Raw genomic sequence first — 19,341 nt, forward strand, 5'->3', positions numbered from 1 at the left:
ATATTTTGTTTAACTCATCTGTCCCATATAAGTCCGGCAAAAAGTTTTTCAAAACGACCTTGGAAGACAGCTAAGCAGCACTACATCTCCGTGTTTTATGAGACAGTCAGCCGTTTACAACACGAGCACCTGTCATATTCCATTTCGATAAACATCGCATAGGCTACTGGCGAATTTGAGAAAATTGCAAATATGTATAAAAACTGACCTCGGGACATTTCAGGGAGATAAAAACGAAGATGATGGTCTCACAAACGTTTGAAGGTATCGGCCTATAATGACATCAAGTCGTTGTGCAGTGCAAATAGGCTAGGCTACGAATGACGGACGATGGTATTGAGGAGATAGTTTTTCATTGAAAGAGTCCATTTAAAACGTTTAATAGTCTTCCAAAATGCAATAAATTACATGCACACATTTACACATTATACACGTTTCTTCTATGACTGTCATCAATTACATTGCATATTCCTCTGAAATTTAAACACGAGTCCCATACAATATTTTTTTTTTTTTTTAAATGCAGGTTTCAATATAACGTCCCCGCTCCAAGAGCCAATGAGTGCTGTAACGAGTTGGGGTTTTGAAGGTGGGAATTCATGGAGCCGGCCGTGGAGGAATACCAAGAAGCGGAGTTTTCCAAAAAGCTAGATGCCACCGTGTTGATGTTCTGAGGCTGATGTGTGTGCGGCCTGGACGAGCCTTGCGTGTCCCACACGGCGGGGGACTGCGGAGAGTTGCAGGCCATGGGGTCGCTGGAGCTGGGGCTGTGGTCTGGTGGTAACTCGCCGTTCTTCATGATTTTCTTCAGTTTCGACCTTTTGTTTTGGAACCATATTTTAACCTGGAATGGATGACACAAAGTATGGGTTTAAATTCACAACAAGACAACAGGGGCAGAACAACAGGATTGGTGACTTGGCCTACTATGTATTTTTTTTGTCAAACCAACTGATCATAATTGATGAACCTTACCAACATAGAATATAGGGCTCATATGATAATTGAATATTGAACATTGTAAATGTTGATCCTAGAAATCGTATGAGGAACTATTTGAGGTTATTTACCTGTGTTTGCGTGAGTCCTAAGGACGCGGCAAGCTCAGCTCTTTCTGGCAGCGCGAGGTATTGTGTGTTCTGAAATCTTCGCTGCAGAGCGGCCAACTGGAAACTGGAGTAGATGGTTCGCGGTTTACGGACTTTCTTAGGTTTTCCATTCACCATCCTCACTTCTGGCTCTGCCTCTTCCTTTTCTGTAAAAATATAATAAATAAATGCATAAACAAATGGAAACAATGTAGGCTAGTCTAAATGGTTGAGGGGTTTTCTGTATGTTTCTTAAATATGTTATTATCCTATTGTGTGGAGTTATGATATAGATTCTGCATTTAGATTTAGCAAAATAACATTATTTGGCTCTGCATTGAAATAAAAAAGGAATAGGCTATATGAAATGGTCTATAGCTGCCGCATTGTACGGACATTTCATTTTCGAAACTGTTTCTCATAACAAAACAAAAAGACAATTTCTTAGATTAGGCTTCATAAGGATATTTTAACTTAAAATTGTATCATGTAACTTTCGCAAGAAAGCCACTGCAACAGTAATCATGCATTTATATAGTCTAACAATAAATGTCAAAAAGTGCTATAAAAATACCTTGCGGACTTGCTTGTGGCTGTACTCTGCTGTAAGTTCCTGCATACTGGTGATACGCAGAGCTTGTGTAGGAACTGTAGTCTGGATAGGATTTTGCAGGGTAGTTTCCAGCAGAACCGTTGACACCGTGGTACTGGTACTGATAGGCATTGAGAGGTTTCCCATAAGAAGTTGAATTAGGCGAACAATACCCGTGGGGAACTCCGCCGGCGGGGCTGTAATAGCCAGAATCCGTGGCCGTGGACTCTGGCAGTGTAGGAGATTCCTGAGACGGGTGGTGCATGGCGGAAATCTGAAAAGGGTTCTGGAAGTCTGTTGTCTTAATACTCTGAATCCTTCGGTCGAATACTCCAGTCATAATTCGTATCAAAGCTTCGAGGTGCGGTAAACAGTCTATCTCAAAAGATCTTGAGGACTAACCTACCATTGTGTGTTCTCACGCCGACGGACTCTGTCGAATACTACAGCCAGCCCCTCAGCACAGACTTGGTTAAATCCCAAATTGCGCTCTTGCGCACTGCAGGGAGGATATGCTTCCATTGGCCAAGGCGCGCGCAGACAGCTACACCCCAGCTCTCTCGGTCAGTTTGCCACAGGGGATATTCGAAGCTATACTTTGTTGTGTTTTTACTATCAATCAAAACAGTCAATTAACACGGTTGTCATGTCATCGATTGACAATTTAACGGGTTAAAATTACAGTCTCTGAAGGATCAAATATATGGCCTTACGGGCTTTTGGGATAGCACCTTTTAAAATATATTATAATATTTTACAACGATTAGGCTAATATTCATGCTGTTCAAAGCAAAACAAACCATTTAAAGAAAGTTATATTCTTTCACCGATTAGCAGGTATATTTTACAACGGAGTGTAGCCTATAGCCTAGAACAAAATAATATGGAATGGAAGACCATAATATTTAAAGCCATGTCACGTTCCCCTTTAAAAGATCAATTAGATTGTTCACAGCACAATTCCACCGAATGATACTATTCCAATATGCTTCTCTCTGTCGCCTACAGAGAAGGCCTTTGAAACTATCCTATTGAATATGTAGTCCTATTTTATTTATACATCCCCTTGATTGATTTACAAATTTGCGACAACATTTCTTTACCAGAAATGTCGGCTTGTTGACCAACAGACATTTGACAACAAGGAACTAAATGTAGCAAAGATGTAAATTAAACTTTTGCAGGCACTTATTTGTACTATTTTGTCCTATTTACAACAACAGCAGGCCTTGACAAATTCAACAAATTGCTACATTTTAGGTTAAGTCGTGTGACAGCAAATGCACATATGCAAACCCAGAAAGCTTGGACTTGTCTACTATGGACAACAGTAATCGGCACAAAGAGAATCAGTCTTTTACTATGGTCAAATGGCGCCTCCCAGTGGTTGTAAGTGGGAACTGTCAAAACATCAAAGTTAATTACTCACCTGCTACAGACGAATCAATGCTGCTGTTGGCTTCCATTTATGGTTCCGTGCTCACGTGCAACTACACCAACGACAAAAAAAACCCCAACTCAAACAACGTTCAGCAATAAAAGACCAACAACACATTCACTTTCGTTGCATAATTGTAATTGTTTTCGTCACGGAAAAATACATCTTATACGTTTCCACTCATCAACGCCATCAGGTGGGCGTTGTGCGTACATACAAAGCCTCCATATGCAGGCAAGATTATAACGAAACTGAACTCCAGTTCCAAACTTAATAGGCCTACTCATTTTCCATGTAATGGATACAAATAGAATGCTTTCCATTAAATGGTAAAACTTGTAAACTCACATTGATTCTTGTTGTATGGAACATCATGTATGCCTTCATCATATGTAATTTACAATAGATTTAATCTCTAAAAACCAAATTAAGAGATTCAAAAAATAACGAAAAGAATAGTCTTGCAGAATAGTTTACCTGGCTAATGTATCAATCTCAGATGGTGGGAGTATAAATAGCTTTCCAGTACTTGATATGAAACCTCGCCATGAAAAATGTCTCTCGCACAAATATAACACAGCAACAGTCATATAAAAACCACGTTTGTCTTTTACAGAATTTAACACGAATGACATAGGTTGTTATCTGTCTTGACTTCAGGAAAGCAAACCTAAAATGCTGGAAATCAAGATTGACCCAATTACCTCTGGCCCTGGACCAAGTGAGCGTTAGAGGAGCGAGGACAAGCTTTCTGCTTGGGGGTATTGGTTAAAGGATTCTAATGACAAATAATATAAATAATAATTCGTTTACTTTAACTATATCTAGGCATACATCAATTATCCTATTGCCCCATACAAAACGTTCTGTTCCAAAATCTTCAAATTCCACTTGCCCCGGAAGTAATTACTTTGTATATCGTATACTTCTGGTGGCTTTTACGTTTTAGTAAACATTAAAACAGTGTTTGCCAGTAATTTTTCCCCCCAGATCTGTCCACGTTGTTTTCCATGAATCGTTGCAACACGTAAAACACATTTGTCTCGTTGATTTAAGGTTTTTATTGGGTACATTTCGAAATAATAATTGGAAGAGAGCGAGGATATCAGTGGGCCGTGCGTGACATCACACATTCATAGGTTAGCTAGCAGCTCTGGACTCCGTCTGTGTTGGGGGGATGGGGCCGTGCTGAGGATGATACAGCTCTCGTGGTCTTGTAATTTAGTGCAGGGCAAAAAAAACTACTTTTGAACTGAGCCACTTTTACTGTTTGATATAGTAAGATAGAGTGCCCGATTACGTATGTCTTTTGGAGACGTTTGAAAGGAATAAAGTGGAGTACCAGACCAGCCACGGTGCACGCCGAAAAAGGACAAAATGTATTCCACTCCTGGTGGTAAGTTGTGTACTTGCTAGCTACATAGCATACGGCTTGCTAGCTACTAACAATGGTGCCGATTTCACTGATTTCACGAACTTTGCGTATTGACATTTACTATAGGTTGTAAATTGACACTTTGTTCCGAACAACATATGTTACCTACAAAGCGTGATGGTTAGCAAATACACCCATCCGTCAACTACTGCTAACTAGCTTGGTATGCTAGCGGTAACAAGTTAGCTGTACAGCTAGTGCTAGCTAACCTGTTATACTTCTAGCCTAGCTACTAGCTAAGCTGTTTTGACCTAGCTAGCTAGCTCCTGGCAGAACTACTCCCATATACCCTGGGTAGCGAGTGGAAAGTGAGATGGTAGTGATTGATTAACTAGCCTATCTAGCTAACAATGTGGAATATTTATTGTTATTTTTTTATGGGGACCATTGTCATTGTTCCTCTTGGAACTCAGTAGGTCTTGCCCGGCTTGAACAAAGTTAGCTAGCTAGCTTGTAAGCTTTGTGTTTCAGGGTACTGTAGCTCAATAGTTTGCACCATGCTAGCTTGCTAGTGAACGTTAATCACCGTTGTAGTTACGTACCAACATTAGAGCTGTCTACTCGGTGATAATGGATCCAAATGACCACAAACTTTAGGAACGGTCAATAAACAGGAAGGAAGTTATCCAGTCAATTTTGCCATAATGTTGGTTCAGAGGAGAGTTTGTCAGCTAGCTTTCAAAACCTTGGCTTATTTATAAAGATTGTTGAAGATTTATTGTATAACAGTCTAGCTAATGTTGACTAATGTGTTAATGGTAGTACGACCCATTTCGAATTATAATGACAAGAACAGACCATTAGCCGACATGTTCCTTGTCATGACACACTTAAATAATGTTCCCTGACTCAACCATTTACTAGTCCATCAACGTTTTTTCAATTAAGTATAGGCCTGATGTTTTCCAAGTTGCATTTGTTTCTGATATCGTTTTGTACCGTGGCATCATTTAATCAGTATTAACATTTTTTTTTTGTTGATACATGCACCTGTTGCTTGGCTGTATAGTATCTCATTATTCCTTTGATACAGAAAGATGGTTTAGAGACTACAGGGTGGTAACTTATAGGAGGGGCCAAGTTGCTGAACTGCTAGTGTGAGATTATTGATAAGAGATTTGGAAAATCGCCCTAGTAGTATATGATCGTGTTTGAAGAGTGATAAGTGTATGGAGTGTGGATAGGAGTATGTAGTAAATATTAGTGTGCAAAACAGGGAGCTTGTGCTCAGTGGAGGCTATGACTTTTGCTAGTTGCCTTTTGCTACAACAGCAAGAACATCAGCATTTATAATGAAAATGCGCGTTAATACTCTTCACAAAGTTTCTATTACATCACATGTATACTTATGTTTCAGAATGAAACATGTCTTATAACATGATGGCTGTGTTTGTATTACTGTGTGCAACTTCCCTGTGTCTTAGATTCGGTTTTATGTTTTTCCTCAGCTGCCGAGATACTTGAAGGACCCCATTCCTCTGGGTCGATGGGCTCTGGTAAGCACCACTTAGCTCAGCTGCCTACAATGAGTTCTAATGTATCCACCTCCAATCCAGTTGTATGAGACAGAAGGCTTCTCTCAGCTGAGTTCATTAAAATGTCATCCTCAGCACTGAAAAGGGTTTAAAAGAAGTAGCCCAGATCTTTCACACACTTTAGTTCCTTCTTAATGCCAAAGGTCTGTCAGGCACAGCCTTGTAGTCTAACTTATCTTGATTCTCACTTAATTCTCAATGTCCACATAAAGAGAATTTAACTGAATCACATCCATTTTACTGTGTACTGTGACATCTTGGTGTCCACTGCAGTGCAAGACCTCCAGTTTGTAAGATAGGCAATGGGAAGCCGAGAGCTGCAGGTCGTAGATAAGGTCCTAAAGGGAGGGAACCAAGACTTGTACATTCAGCTGACTTAGGTCTGTGCCTGAGCACATCTCTCTCATCACACATGACCTAGAACCATGGGCTAGTATACAGAACGGTTTAATACATTGAATCCTGATTGTGAGAGTTGTTGTGAAGTTTTGAGCAGAGAGATTGGAAAACTTTGTCTGTTTAGTTTGTATGATTTACGTGTCTATCTACTGTGTGTCTGTAAACGAGTGGAACTCAGTATACATACCGCCCACCCATGCCATCGAAGAGCTAGCTTTACGGTGGTGTAGCTGGTTAAAATGTTAGTAAAGGTGGTAGCTGTGTTGGCGAGTCAGAGGACCCAAGTTCAAACCCGGTACGGAGAACCTCGTTCAGAAGCGACATTGTCTCTCCCTGTAACACGTCTACAGTTGTTAACCTGTATATTTGTGTTTTCCACCCCGGACCCCTCTGATCCAGACCCTCCATCTCCTCCCGTGCCCGAGTATGTGTTCAAACCGCCCTCCCGGCCGGACTTCGGCACCATGGGAAGGACAATCAAACTGCAGGCCAACTTCTTTGAGATGGAGATCCCCAAACTGGAGGTGTATCACTATGACATCGACATCAAGCCAGAGAAATGCCCCAGGAGGGTGAATCGGTACACATGCACTTAAGACAGATTTCAGAGACCAGCTATACATTTGACCCTGCAACGTTTTCAGCCAATAAAGAGCTTTCTGGTGAATGCTTCAGTGTTGTAATTTTCCTTACCGACTACTTGGTTATTCGCAGTGAAATCGTTGAGCACATGGTACAGCACTTTAAAACGCAGATCTTTGGGGATCGAAAGCCAGTGTACGACGGGAGGAAGAACCTCTACACTGCCATGCCTTTACCTATAGGCAGAGAAAAGGTGCGTGCACACCCCCCATTTGAATGCAGTGACACGTTACATGACGGGACATGTCATGTATACTAAGCAGAGGTGTTGCATCGATGTCACATGCGTGTCACTCCTCCTCCCACCAGGTGGAGCTGGAGGTGACCATCCCAGGCGAGGGGAAGGACCGAAGCTTTAAGGTGGCCATCAAGTGGGTGTCGTGCGTCAACCTGCAGGCTCTCCACGAGGCGCTGTCCGGACGCCTGCCCAACATCCCCTTCGAGACCATCCAGGCTCTGGATGTGGTCATGAGACACTTGCCCTCTATGAGGTGAGCTCGTCTTCCCAAACACAACCATAATGAATGTGTAGTGGGGGGAGAGGGGAGGGGGGGGTTATTGTGAGAAACAGGGAAAAGTCCTATAGAGATGCTTACCCTGCCACCCCTCCTTGCCCCCTCCACCCCCCAGGTACACCCCTGTGGGCCGGTCATTCTTCACCCCCTCTGAGGGCTGCTCCAACCCCCTGGGTGGGGGGCGTGAGGTCTGGTTTGGCTTCCACCAGTCAGTCAGACCCTCCCTCTGGAAGATGATGCTGAACATTGACGGTAGGTTTCACTCGTGTGTGTGTGTGTGTGTGTGTGTGTGTGTGATGCTCATTACTCTGTGTGTGTGTGTGAGAGATCCTCATCACTGTGTGTCGTTCCAGTGTCTGCCACCGCGTTCTACAAAGCCCAGCCTGTTATTGAGTTTATGTGCGAGGTGCTGGATTTTAAAAGCATCGAGGAACAACAGAAGCCCTTGACCGACTCCCAGCGAGTGAAATTCACCAAGGAAATCAAAGGTAAGACGACAACAAACAAAGAATTCAGTGTGAACGTGGATTTTGACGGGATGGGAGCCGCAAGGATCGTCTGATTCCGTTTCGAGTCTTTCTGGACACAGAAGCAGAAGGTGTCGGACCTTGTTCACCCTGCTGTGCTTTTCCTCTCTTAGGCCTGAAGGTGGAGATCACTCACTGTGGTCAGATGAAGAGGAAATACAGAGTTTGCAATGTGACCAGACGACCAGCCAGCCACCAGACGTAAGGACGCAACTTGTGGACGTGATGTGATTGAATTTCACCAAGAGGTCTTGATGTGTACAATGTTGTAAAATAGTCAAATAGATGTATTGGTCATATGCAGTGTAACACAAGTCATTCTGGAAAATTACATTATTTGCTAATAAGCAAGGCAACAGCCGGGTAGTGTGTGTGTGTGTGCGTGTATATGGAAATAAGTAAATAATAAAAAGTCAGTAGCAGCAGTTGTGTCTGCTCATCGGTTCTGTTGCTACAGTAATAAAAACCATTTAGTCAGTTGGTAGATGCTTTTATCAATAGATACTTTCAGAGGGGGATTTGAACCCGTGACCTCAGTGAGCTCAGTGCTGACCCCCTGCTGTCTGGTCCCAGGTTCCCCCTGCAGCAGGAAAACGGCCAGACCATCGAATGCACCGTCGCTCAGTACTTCAAGGACAAGTACAAGCTGATCCTGCGCTACCCCCACCTGCCCTGCCTGCAGGTGGGCCAGGAGCAGAAGCACACCTACCTGCCCCTGGAGGTGAGCTCCCAGCCCGCTCACTAACAACACACAGCTCTGTTGCTTTTCATGGGTAGATTAGTCGTAAGTCGTCAATCATTAGCGATGTTCGCAGATGAAATCTGAACAGTTGCTGCACCTTTGAACAAGTCCAGTACACTCCCATCTTAGCAGGGCAGGAACGACGTGGGGGTGGTGACATGGTAGCAGTAACATGTTCCATCCTTCCAGGTGTGTAATATAGTAGCTGGCCAGAGGTGCATCAAGAAACTGACGGACAATCAAACGTCCACCATGATCAGAGCCACGGCCAGGTCGGCCCCCGACCGACAAGACGAGATCAGCAAGCTGGTGAGAGGACGTCCACCATGAGGGCTCAAACCATAAACCTGATTCATCACTGATACTGTTAGCAATTATCAGAAGCTTTTATCCAAAGCGATGTACAGAGGGTGGATTTGAACCCGTGACCTCTTGATCCACTGAGCCGTAACCGTCCTCAAAGTTATTTTGCCCACTTGGGTTGTCGTCATGGATCTGTTTGTTTGCCACCCCAGATGAGAAGTGCCAACTTTAACACTGACCCGTACGTGCGTGAGTTTGGAGTGATGGTGAGGGATGAGATGACCGAGGTCAACGGCCGAGTCCTCCAGGCTCCCTCTATCCTCTACGGGGGCCGGGTAGGTCTAATACCTGGACTCTGTCTGCTAAAACACTAAGATACTACACGACAGGGTAAAACCTGGACGCTCTGCTAAAACACTAGATTTGACCTTAGAAAACTTGAATGTCCACCTAGAGGCAATTTGTTGTACAGCACAGAACAACACTAGAATGTTACACTACCGGGTAGGTAGCACTATAGTATAACAACTATATGGACCTGTTGTTCAGGTGAATTTCACGTTCTGTTCAACTTGTCAGATACGTTTTTTTTTTCTTCTTCATTTCTATGTACAGCTGTCCTTGTGAAGATGCACAAGGTTCTCCGTGAAGCAAAAAGAAGCCACTTGGCATTGAGCTTGACCTTTCCATGTTTTGTCTTTGGTAGAATAAAGCAATAGCCACTCCGATCCAGGGAGTGTGGGACATGAGGAACAAGCAGTTTCACACCGGCATCGAGATCAAGGTGTGGGCCATCGCCTGCTTCGCCCCTCAAAGGCAGTGCACCGAACTGCTGCTCAAGTACGTGGGGCACACTTGTAACTTTTACGTCTGGGAGAGGAGAACACAGAAGCCTAAACAGAGTAGATTAAAGCAGAGCAGAGTGCAATAGATTACAGTAGAGTCCTCATCAAGTAGTTATCAATGATACAAATGTGTTTTTTATTATATTTTTATTTTTATTTTTTTTGCACAACCCAAAAAGTAAATTTTTTTGTTAGCAAAACTTTTTTCTTAAAATATTTTTCCATCATTTAGAAACCTTTTCCCCCCAAAAAAAATTCACACACAACACAAAAGGTTTTTGTAGACTTGTTTTTGTAAAACCTTTTTTTCCCCCAAAAAAAATTCCGACCTTTGTCTGCCTGTCCACCTCTCCAGGGCGTTCACCGACCAGCTGCGTAAGATCTCTCGTGACGCTGGGATGCCCATCCAGGGCCAGCCCTGCTTCTGTAAGTACGCCCAGGGGGCCGACAGCGTGGAGCCCATGTTCAAGCACCTGAAGTACACCTACCAGGGCCTGCAGCTGGTGGTCGTCATCCTGCCCGGAAAGACCCCCGTCTATGGTAGGCTTCACACGGACAACAGACCTTCCTGTAACAAGCTATGGACTACATGTGGACTAGCCACCCTAATTGCCCCGCACTTTCATCCATCACATTTATGGTAATGCGCACAGTAGTTACCATGGCTGCATGGATCATAAATCTGTCTCATTTAGTAATTTCCCCACCAAGCAGTTCATCTCAGAAACACTGTAATGAAAGGCTGTGCAACACAGAAACACTAATGTGTTCCTGTGTGCTGACCTGTGTTCCTGTGTGCTGACCTGTGTGTGTGTGTGTGTGTGTGTGTGCTGCAGCGGAGGTGAAGCGTGTGGGAGACACAGTACTGGGCATGGCCACCCAGTGCGTCCAGGTGAAGAACGTCCAGAAAACCACCCCCCAGACCCTCTCCAACCTCTGCCTGAAGATCAACGTCAAGCTGGGGGGCGTCAACAACATCCTGCTACCGCAGGGCAGGTTGGTACCGGTCTTGCCATGTCGGTACTGGGGTGTCCAAACAGTAGAGTGTTTGTTTGGGGCAGTAAACTGGCCTTTAGTTGTATCCCAAACAGTAGTCACTAGATGATTCAGATAGTTTATCTTCTTTCTTTGAGTTGCACCCTTCTCTGTAGAGAACCCCTCCACATCTGTCCTGATCTCGTCTCCCTGTTCCAGGCCCCTGGTGTTCCAGCAGCCTGTCATCTTCCTGGGTGCTGACGTCACCCACCCTCCTGCTGGAGATGGGAAGAAGCCCTCCATCGCTGCTGTGAGTCTGACACGTCCAAACTTAACATTTAGTCATTTAGCAGACCCTCTTATCCAGAGCGACTTACGGTTAGTACAGGGACATTCCCCCGAGGCAAGTAGGGTGAAGTGCCTTGCCCAAGGACACGTCATTTTGCACAGCCGGGATTCGAACCAACAACCTTCTGATTTATTAGCCCGACTCCCTAACCGCTTAGCCATCTGACGTACATGGCTGCCCATGTACACAACAGCTTCATGTTCAATCACGGCCTTACCAGTGCCTGGACCCTAAAGCTATCATCCCTTCCTCCTTCCCCCTCCCTCCAGGTGGTAGGCAGTATGGACGCCCACCCCAGCCGGTACTGTGCCACGGTGCGGGTCCAGCAACACAGACAGGACATCATCCAGGACCTGGCCACCATGGTGAGAGAGCTGCTCATCCAGTTCTACAAGTCCACCCGTTTCAAACCCACCCGGATCATCTACTACCGCGACGGCATCTCCGAAGGCCAGTTTAACCAGGTGAGACACATTAAGAGGCTGATAGTGGAGAAACTTGGCAATAAGCCTTTTGTTGATGGCTCTATATAAATGAGTCTAAGGGAGGTTAGACCTGGTCGCTTAGGGCCAAAACAAAGTAAAATAAACTAAGACCCCCTGAAAATGTATCATTATTCTGTTGAATATTTCTTGTCCTTCCAAACTCCAGTGTAGGAGATGCTTCTTTTTAAACTTTTGTTTTGTGGTCCGCACAGGTGCTGCAGCACGAGCTGCTGGCGATCCGTGAGGCCTGCATCAAGCTGGAGAAGGACTACCAGCCCGGCATCACGTTCGTGGTGGTCCAGAAGAGACACCACACCAGGCTGTTCTGCATGGACCGCAACGAGAGGGTCAGTACTGCACAACCAGGGTCGGCAGGGTGGAGGTGAAATACATCTGTCACAGGCGGCGCTTCACGTAGGATCAACTTCTTTGACACGGAACATTAGGACGTGGGGAAAAGCCATGGAAATGTTGTAGGTGGTTGTGGTGCTGGGCTGGTACGAGCGGGGTGGGACCATATGAAAGGTTACCGGCATTGGTTACATTTGAACATGGGTGGAATGTATTAATCGCCCTATAAACACATCTGGTACACGTTTGGGTGGAGGCATTTCTACGGTCTCCAACCCTGTTCCTGGAGAAATACCTTCCTGTAGGCTTTTGCTCCAACACCAATTTAGCACACCTCATTCCAGTAATGAGCTGGTAGACGTGTTGAATCAGGTTAGTTACAGCTGGAGCCAAAACATCCAGGCAGGTGGCTCTCCAGGAACAAGGTTGGAGACCGTAGAAAAGATGTGGAGACAAGGGTAGGAAGATGTCTCTACAGTCTGCCGCTCCACTCCAGATGAGTTGAAGACGAGTTACAGTGTTCCTAGTGTAATAGTTGTATCTGTTGTTGGTGTAGGTGGGGAAGAGTGGCAACATCCCAGCTGGCACCACGGTGGACACCAAGATCACCCATCCCTCCGAGTTCGACTTCTATCTCTGCAGCCACGCCGGCATACAGGTGAGAGCCTGGTGGAAATGTAAAGGTACACACCAAGAAAGAAAGGGAAAAAAAACGTTTAAAAGGTGGAAATGTTATTATAATAAAAATAAAATAAATATTGGGCCAAGACTTTGATTCTTTTGAAATGTAGAGAGAGAGATATTGTTTTTATAGGAAAAAATTAATGTTGTCCCAAGACTGTTTCTGTCGAGCCATAGCCCGAGTCTGTCCTGGCAGGGTAGTAATGGGTCACGGTGCTGTTCTGTACAGGGCACCAGCAGGCCGTCTCACTACCACGTCCTCTGGGACGACAACCACTTCACCTCCGACGAACTGCAGGTGCTCACCTACCAGCTGTGCCACACCTACGTACGCTGCACGCGCTCAGTCTCCATCCCTGCGCCAGCCTACTACGCCCACCTGGTGGCCTTCCGCGCCCGCTACCACCTGGTGGACAAGGAGCACGACAGGTGAGGGGGGGTAGATAGTTACCACCTGGTGGACAAGGAGCACGACAGGTGAGGGGGGGTAGATGGCTACCACCTGGTGGACAAGGAGCACGACAGGTGAGGGGGGGTAGATAGTTACCACCTGGTGGACAAGGAGCACGACAGGTGAGGGGGGGTAGATAGCTACCACCTGGTGGACAAGGAGCACGACAGGTGAGCTGTTGGCCGCTGGCTTGGTTCAAATCCCCCTTTGGCTGTCTCCATCTATAGTATGATCCAGATGGGTTAGATGGCTATGGGGATGGGTGTAAGTCAGTTTTTAGAGAATGTTTTTGGCATATCAAGTAAAGACGATGCATAAATATTCATGGACCTCCTCTCTCTTGTTCTCTCCTCTTCCTCTCCTCCCCCCTCTCTCTTCTCCTCCCCCTCTCTCCTCTCCTCCCCCAGTGCGGAGGGAAGCCACACGTCGGGGCAGAGTAACGGGCGTGACCAGCAGGCTCTGGCCAAGGCGGTTCAGATCCACCAGGACACCCTGCGGACCATGTACTTCGCCTGAGCCCCCCCCTCCCCCGGCCGGGGCCTGGTCTTCCACCCCTCCCCCCTCTCAGGGCCGGAGGGGGACGGCTCTGTGGGTTTGTGTCGTCTCACCCTCACCCATCTGGAAGGGGCCAGCAGCCCCTCACACAAAGAAAATAGTGTCATACGAAAAACCATGATTTCCATAATTGTATTTAAAGGCCACACATGCAAACCCTGGTATCCATCACCCCCTCACTCCAGCCCTCTGGAATATTAGGCTGTAAAATGTAAAAGCTCAACCAGGGTTTTGGGGACAGGGGGTCTTATTTTACATGTTTGTACATTTGTGTGTATTTGTATATTTAGGGGGTTAACCTGTTTACAAAGTATGAGCAGAGGAGGAGAAAAAGGATATGTATTAATTTCTTACTTTGATGGAAATATTAGAACCAGTCTAGAGGACCGGACCATCATGTTTTTCAAACTCTAGTTTCTTAGTTTCCCCCATATAGTGTTTATATTTTTGTTTGTGTTTCTATATTTGATTGATTGGGGCGTGGCAGTCGATTAGGTGTGGCTATCAGAGAAGGAACCAATGAGTTTTTAATCGCTCTATTCGAATCACAGCTATTATTTATCAGCCAATCAGAGCAGAGTGCACTGACCAAATGAATTCCTTAATCGGGACACAAGTACTTAACGAGTAATTGGTTTATTCCACAACGGCACCCCCTGTAGGTCTTCATTTGAATGTACAACTATGAATTTCAAGGCATGCGATCAGCAGCCTTTATAGTATTTGTCCTCAATCAACACTGGTGACTAACACACATTGTTCGGATGTGTCCGGTGACGACCAAGCAAGCGATTTACATACGTTTTCAACTGTAACACTTATTTACACAGGTGGACTACTAACAATTATTATTGGAGGAGGGAGAGAGGAGTGGTGTTCTGTGATAGGCTGTCAGGGAGAGGACTGGGGGGGGACTGGTTCCCAACACGACGCCTCTCTGATCATCCTGATCGTCAGGGGAGCTGGCTGCATTCAAACCATCATGATGTTGAGAATATTGCGTGTCACTATCTCTTTTAAAACTATTAATAACTTTTAATCATCTATGAATATGCATGTTACTACTTCAACATTTGCGTTTTAGACGTTTCCCCTTTTTTTTTTTTTTTTTTGTAGGTCTGATTTTTTTTTTTTTGGGTGTCTAATGTGGGCTGTGATCAGGCCCTAGCTAGGCCGAGGAGGGTCTCATACAGCAGGAGTCTGGAGGCCTGAACGGTACAGGAGAGAGGGGGTCTGGCACAGCTTCTGGTCTGACGAAAGAAAAGCTGTCCTACTTGGATAAGCAACTTTGATCATTTAAAGAACGTGTCCTAGTTAAGTCGTCGTGATGGGGAACATGGATTGTTGCGCTTGGTGTTGGTTTTATGCAAAACTTTTTTTCCTGGGTCTTTGTAGCATAATCGTGTTCGAGGGTTTTTCCAATGAGCTTGTAGAAGAGATTGTTACAACAATTTTTAAAAGCATTTTTTCTTTTATAATGACAGGCCCATAGTTTAAAAGTCAAATTATTTACACACAAAACTCAATGCAAAAAATGTATTGCCTTCCAGACTGTCCTTGAAATGTTACGAATCTAGTGCTTGTTCCCTTCTACCTAAGTACAGTTATAGCTGCAGATTGTTCATATGTACTCAAGATGGGGGTGGGGGGGGGGGGGGGGATATTATCTCTATTTTCTAACTATGCATTGTTTTTAACCAGGAGATTTAGGAGTGAAGTTTCTCATATTAATCTAGGTCATTTTATAGAAGTAGTACATTTTGGGCTTTTATTGTTGTTTTGTAGCTTAATGCATTTAGTAGCGTTTGTAGTGCTTATCCTTATCCTCAGCCTTTTTGTAATGGTGTCAAGGATTGTAATGTCCTCATTTGTAATATTGTATATTTGATAGCACACATTTAATTGAGTATATCCTTTGTAGAACCCACAATCACTCTTAGCCAAACAAGATTACAAGTTTTTACATAATTAATGTCCGGGAAAAGAAACAAACGTTAAGCACAAAGAGCCATGTTTATAGATGGTGTTTCCCTTCTCTTAAGCTCTGCAATCCTGAGTGGACAAGAGCTTCATTTGCCATAAGTATGGTAATAGATGCTCAAATGTTTTAAATGACCTTCATCTTCCCCACATTACATAAATTGCTTTCATGTCTCTTTACCTGTAAATTAACAACAACAAAAAACCCGACTGACTGTGTTTTGTAGGGCATTCTAAGAATCCAGTACTTGATATTTACTGTTATTGTGTCAATATTATTATTCGGTGCTTGTCTCGCAACATGTAAATTTGGATGCACTTTGAATAGATAATATGGTATGAACTCGATGGATTGGTCTCTCCGACCTGACAGGAAACCATGTGACAGCGATGCAGTTGTGTGGAAATGGCTGTGTTCTACCTCTTGTTACCTGTTCACATGTTATGGTAACATCACATCACCGGTCATTTCCTCATAATTACATGCCATCATTACATGTTTGTCATGCCTGGTTCTGAACCCTAGGCAGGTATGACGGTGACCCTGCATTCTGAACACACAAGTCCAGTGTTCCATGTCCTAAGGTTTGTGCAAAAGGAGTTTTGGGGGAAAGTGGCTTGACTATTGTTATTTCATTTATCTTTTATTTCTTCTTCTAGGGATCTTAAGCATTGAGCTATCAGACCAAACTTAACAATTATTTGGGGGTTCTTGTACCATGCAGTCTTTGTCCTTATCCCTATTCTATTCACTTATCTGGCACCTTTTATTTGGAATATGTGCCAGAAAGATTTTAACATGCAAAATGTGTAACAAAGTAATTACTGTTTGATCACTGGATATGCTGTGTTGCTTGACAGACTGCTTTAGAAGCGACACCCTCTTAAGTCAAGGCCCATGAAACTTCAAACCTACCTTCGTAATCTGATATTGTTTTCAACATGGGCTGCCATGTTGAATATAAGCAGCGAAAGCCAATGAAAAAAGCCACTGATCTTGTGCAGTTAAACCTTGGCGCTGATTTCATGTTGGAATGCGTCCATGCCCGTTGATTCTCTACAAGATCTGTCCCGTTTTTACTAATCGCTCGATACAAACTCAATTAGTTTGACTGTTTATCCTGGAGCTGACAGTCATGTTGTGGAGACTTCAGGTGGATCCGCCCTGCCCTGCCTGGTCCACACACCCTCGTGTTAATCCTCAACCTGTCTGTGATGTTTTTATTTTCAGTTTGTTGTTACTGCGTCCTCCTGTTTTTACATCACCTTTTATACCAGCACCTTAGATAGGCAGACCTGTACAGCATTGCTTCTCCTGAAAATATCAGACATTTTGATAACAATGTTATTTTTGCACTAAAATAAAATGGATTTTGGAGTTGTGAGTCTAGTGTGTGTCAGTAAGGCTGGGGCTGTGGGCTGGCAGGCGCACCTGGTTGTAGAGACCGTGACGGCTCAGCACTTAGTCAGAACGCCCCGGACGCAAGCACACACATTACTAACTCGTACCAGTTGGGCCAGAGGCGTCCTCTAACCCAACCTGCCTGTAGCGTGTCTCAGTATGAGGGGGGCTGAGGGTGGAGTCAGTCCCAGATGGGGTATTTGGGGTGTGTGGTGAGGACAGGTTTGTTTGTTTTTCCCTGAGTGCAGTAATTCAATTCTGTACCTTGTGGTCACACAGTTGGTCGTGGTACATTGTACTGGTGGAGGAAGTGTGATGCCAAAGTGGCGTAGAGAGGATCCTGTAGGTTGTACCGTACGCTTGCTTCTGCACAGTGGGCTGTCTGGAACACATTTTAACTAATCATGTGAAGTCATCATTTAGAACTAGTTAGCCATCATATCAGTTAGCTGTTTGTTGCCTGCAAAATGTAGCATTTGTTGTTTTTAAATCTATTTAGTCTTGGTCAGTCATAACCGGATAAGGACTGAATGCTCACCCAGTCACAGGGAACTGGTCACGGCTGTGTTGTAGGGTTGGAGTGGCCCAACACGAGCCCAGCATGTTAATTAAACCACGCCATCTAGGCTACAGTTGTTTCATAAGATGGAATACAATATTATTTTCTTCATTGCTTTTGCTCATTACTCCTTGGTAGCCCATTACCAAGGTTACATTAATGGTAAATGTGTATATCAGGAGAGCTCATTTTCAATCAGGCATATCTCTGTATCTCCCTCACACTCCACAGACCTGGGTCATGTCATGGGATTCAGTGTTTTCCCCCTCCTGTTGCTTGAGTTAAACCGTATAAAGGTTTTAGTATTTTCATTGCTTAAGGACCTTGTGCTGGTCTTCATCCTGCTGACTGGTTCTGATCAGTGTCTTCATGGACACTTTCTCGTGTTGACAACACACTGGGGGGGGAACGACCCAAGTGCAGTAGTAGAATTAAACCGGTCAATGTAAACATGAGTTATTGACCGCCAAACTGAAAGAAGATCAGAATAGTAGATGTGACAGCCAGGCCTGTCCCAGTTGCCTTCGCCTACCACCAGGCTCTCACAGAAACATGCCCCGCGAGAGGAACCCTGTTTTCTTCAAGAGAACGATGAATGTACTGACAAGCCAGCGTGTTTTTAAATCTCATCTGTAACAACTGTTCACATATTCAGCGATTTTTAATGCATGTTGATTTAATTGACTTTGCTTTTCAAACCTTTTTTTAAAAGTATACCCCTGTTGTAAAGGTTTGATGTCTGTCCTGTTACACTCAGGCAGATCATGAAAATACATTTCAGAGATAAACTGATATAGAAATACAATATCCATCCATCAAGCTTTCTGGTGTCCTATGAGAGATGTGTAGGCTACTGGCTTACAGAACAAGCTTTTATGTTGAAACAGGATATTCAATAGAACCTCAATAGTGCAGAGAGGTCTATAATCTTTCTCATTTTCTTTATTATTATTATTCTAGCTCATGGTGCCGTTAAATAGTAGTTGTATATGGTTGCAGTGTGATCTTGTTTGTCATTGATCTGTCTAGTTAGCTTTCACCTTCTAATGTTTCAATCTCATCTCTCTCCACGTCGCTCATCTGCCCATCAGAGTATTCACACAGCAAAGCTATCCTTATCATGAAGCCCCCTTCAACACAGTAAGGGTGTGATATTAACTATTGTACAGCTCTTTTCGGAAAATCTTCTTGTGTTGATTGTTTCAGTTGGTCTGCAGGACCATCGGCTGTGCGTTTCAATTCGTAAAATGTTTTATCAAGACGTCTTCAGACCTGATTATTCAGCTTGTCAGATCTGAGCACCCATCACTGTCATGTCGAGATTGACTCCTTTTCCCCTGCGATTGCCCGTAGACACGGTATCCATAGCAATATACCGTTTATGAAAGAGGGTGGAGAACTGTCATTGAGCTTCACCAAAATAATCTGATGCCATATAGTTGAACTACATGCAGATATATGTGCAAGACTGACTGGTGTTTTGTATCTCTGG

The 19,341-nt window shown here is 44.3% G+C and overlaps 2 protein-coding genes across 2 annotated transcripts; one reads left to right on the forward strand and one right to left on the reverse strand.

Annotated features, from left to right (window-relative positions):
* dlx5a (distal-less homeobox 5a) lies at positions 1-2,220 on the reverse strand. The gene is made up of 3 exons (XM_067255886.1): positions 1,663-2,220; positions 1,071-1,255; positions 1-844 (listed from the first exon to the last, which is right to left on the reverse strand). The coding sequence occupies exons 1-3, from the start codon at positions 2,018-2,020 to the stop codon at positions 530-532; spliced, it is 858 nt and encodes a 285-aa protein (XP_067111987.1). The 5' UTR covers positions 2,021-2,220; the 3' UTR covers positions 1-529.
* A 1,939-nt stretch (positions 2,221-4,159) lies between these two features.
* ago2 (argonaute RISC catalytic component 2) lies at positions 4,160-15,533 on the forward strand. Its single transcript, XM_067255423.1, has 20 exons — positions 4,160-4,514; positions 6,002-6,048; positions 6,871-7,067; positions 7,202-7,322; positions 7,439-7,620; positions 7,760-7,896; positions 7,998-8,132; positions 8,285-8,372; positions 8,745-8,892; positions 9,103-9,222; positions 9,429-9,551; positions 9,923-10,056; positions 10,417-10,601; positions 10,898-11,057; positions 11,256-11,346; positions 11,655-11,849; positions 12,083-12,217; positions 12,778-12,879; positions 13,132-13,331; positions 13,761-15,533. Exons 1-20 carry the CDS (start codon positions 4,496-4,498, stop codon positions 13,867-13,869), a joined length of 2,628 nt encoding a protein of 875 aa, XP_067111524.1. The 5' UTR covers positions 4,160-4,495; the 3' UTR covers positions 13,870-15,533.
* The last annotated feature ends 3,808 nt before the right edge of the window (positions 15,534-19,341 follow it).

Source organism: Osmerus mordax, chromosome 18 (genome assembly GCF_038355195.1).
Source record: "Osmerus mordax isolate fOsmMor3 chromosome 18, fOsmMor3.pri, whole genome shotgun sequence".
Taxonomy (NCBI): Eukaryota; Metazoa; Chordata; class Actinopteri; order Osmeriformes; family Osmeridae; genus Osmerus; species Osmerus mordax.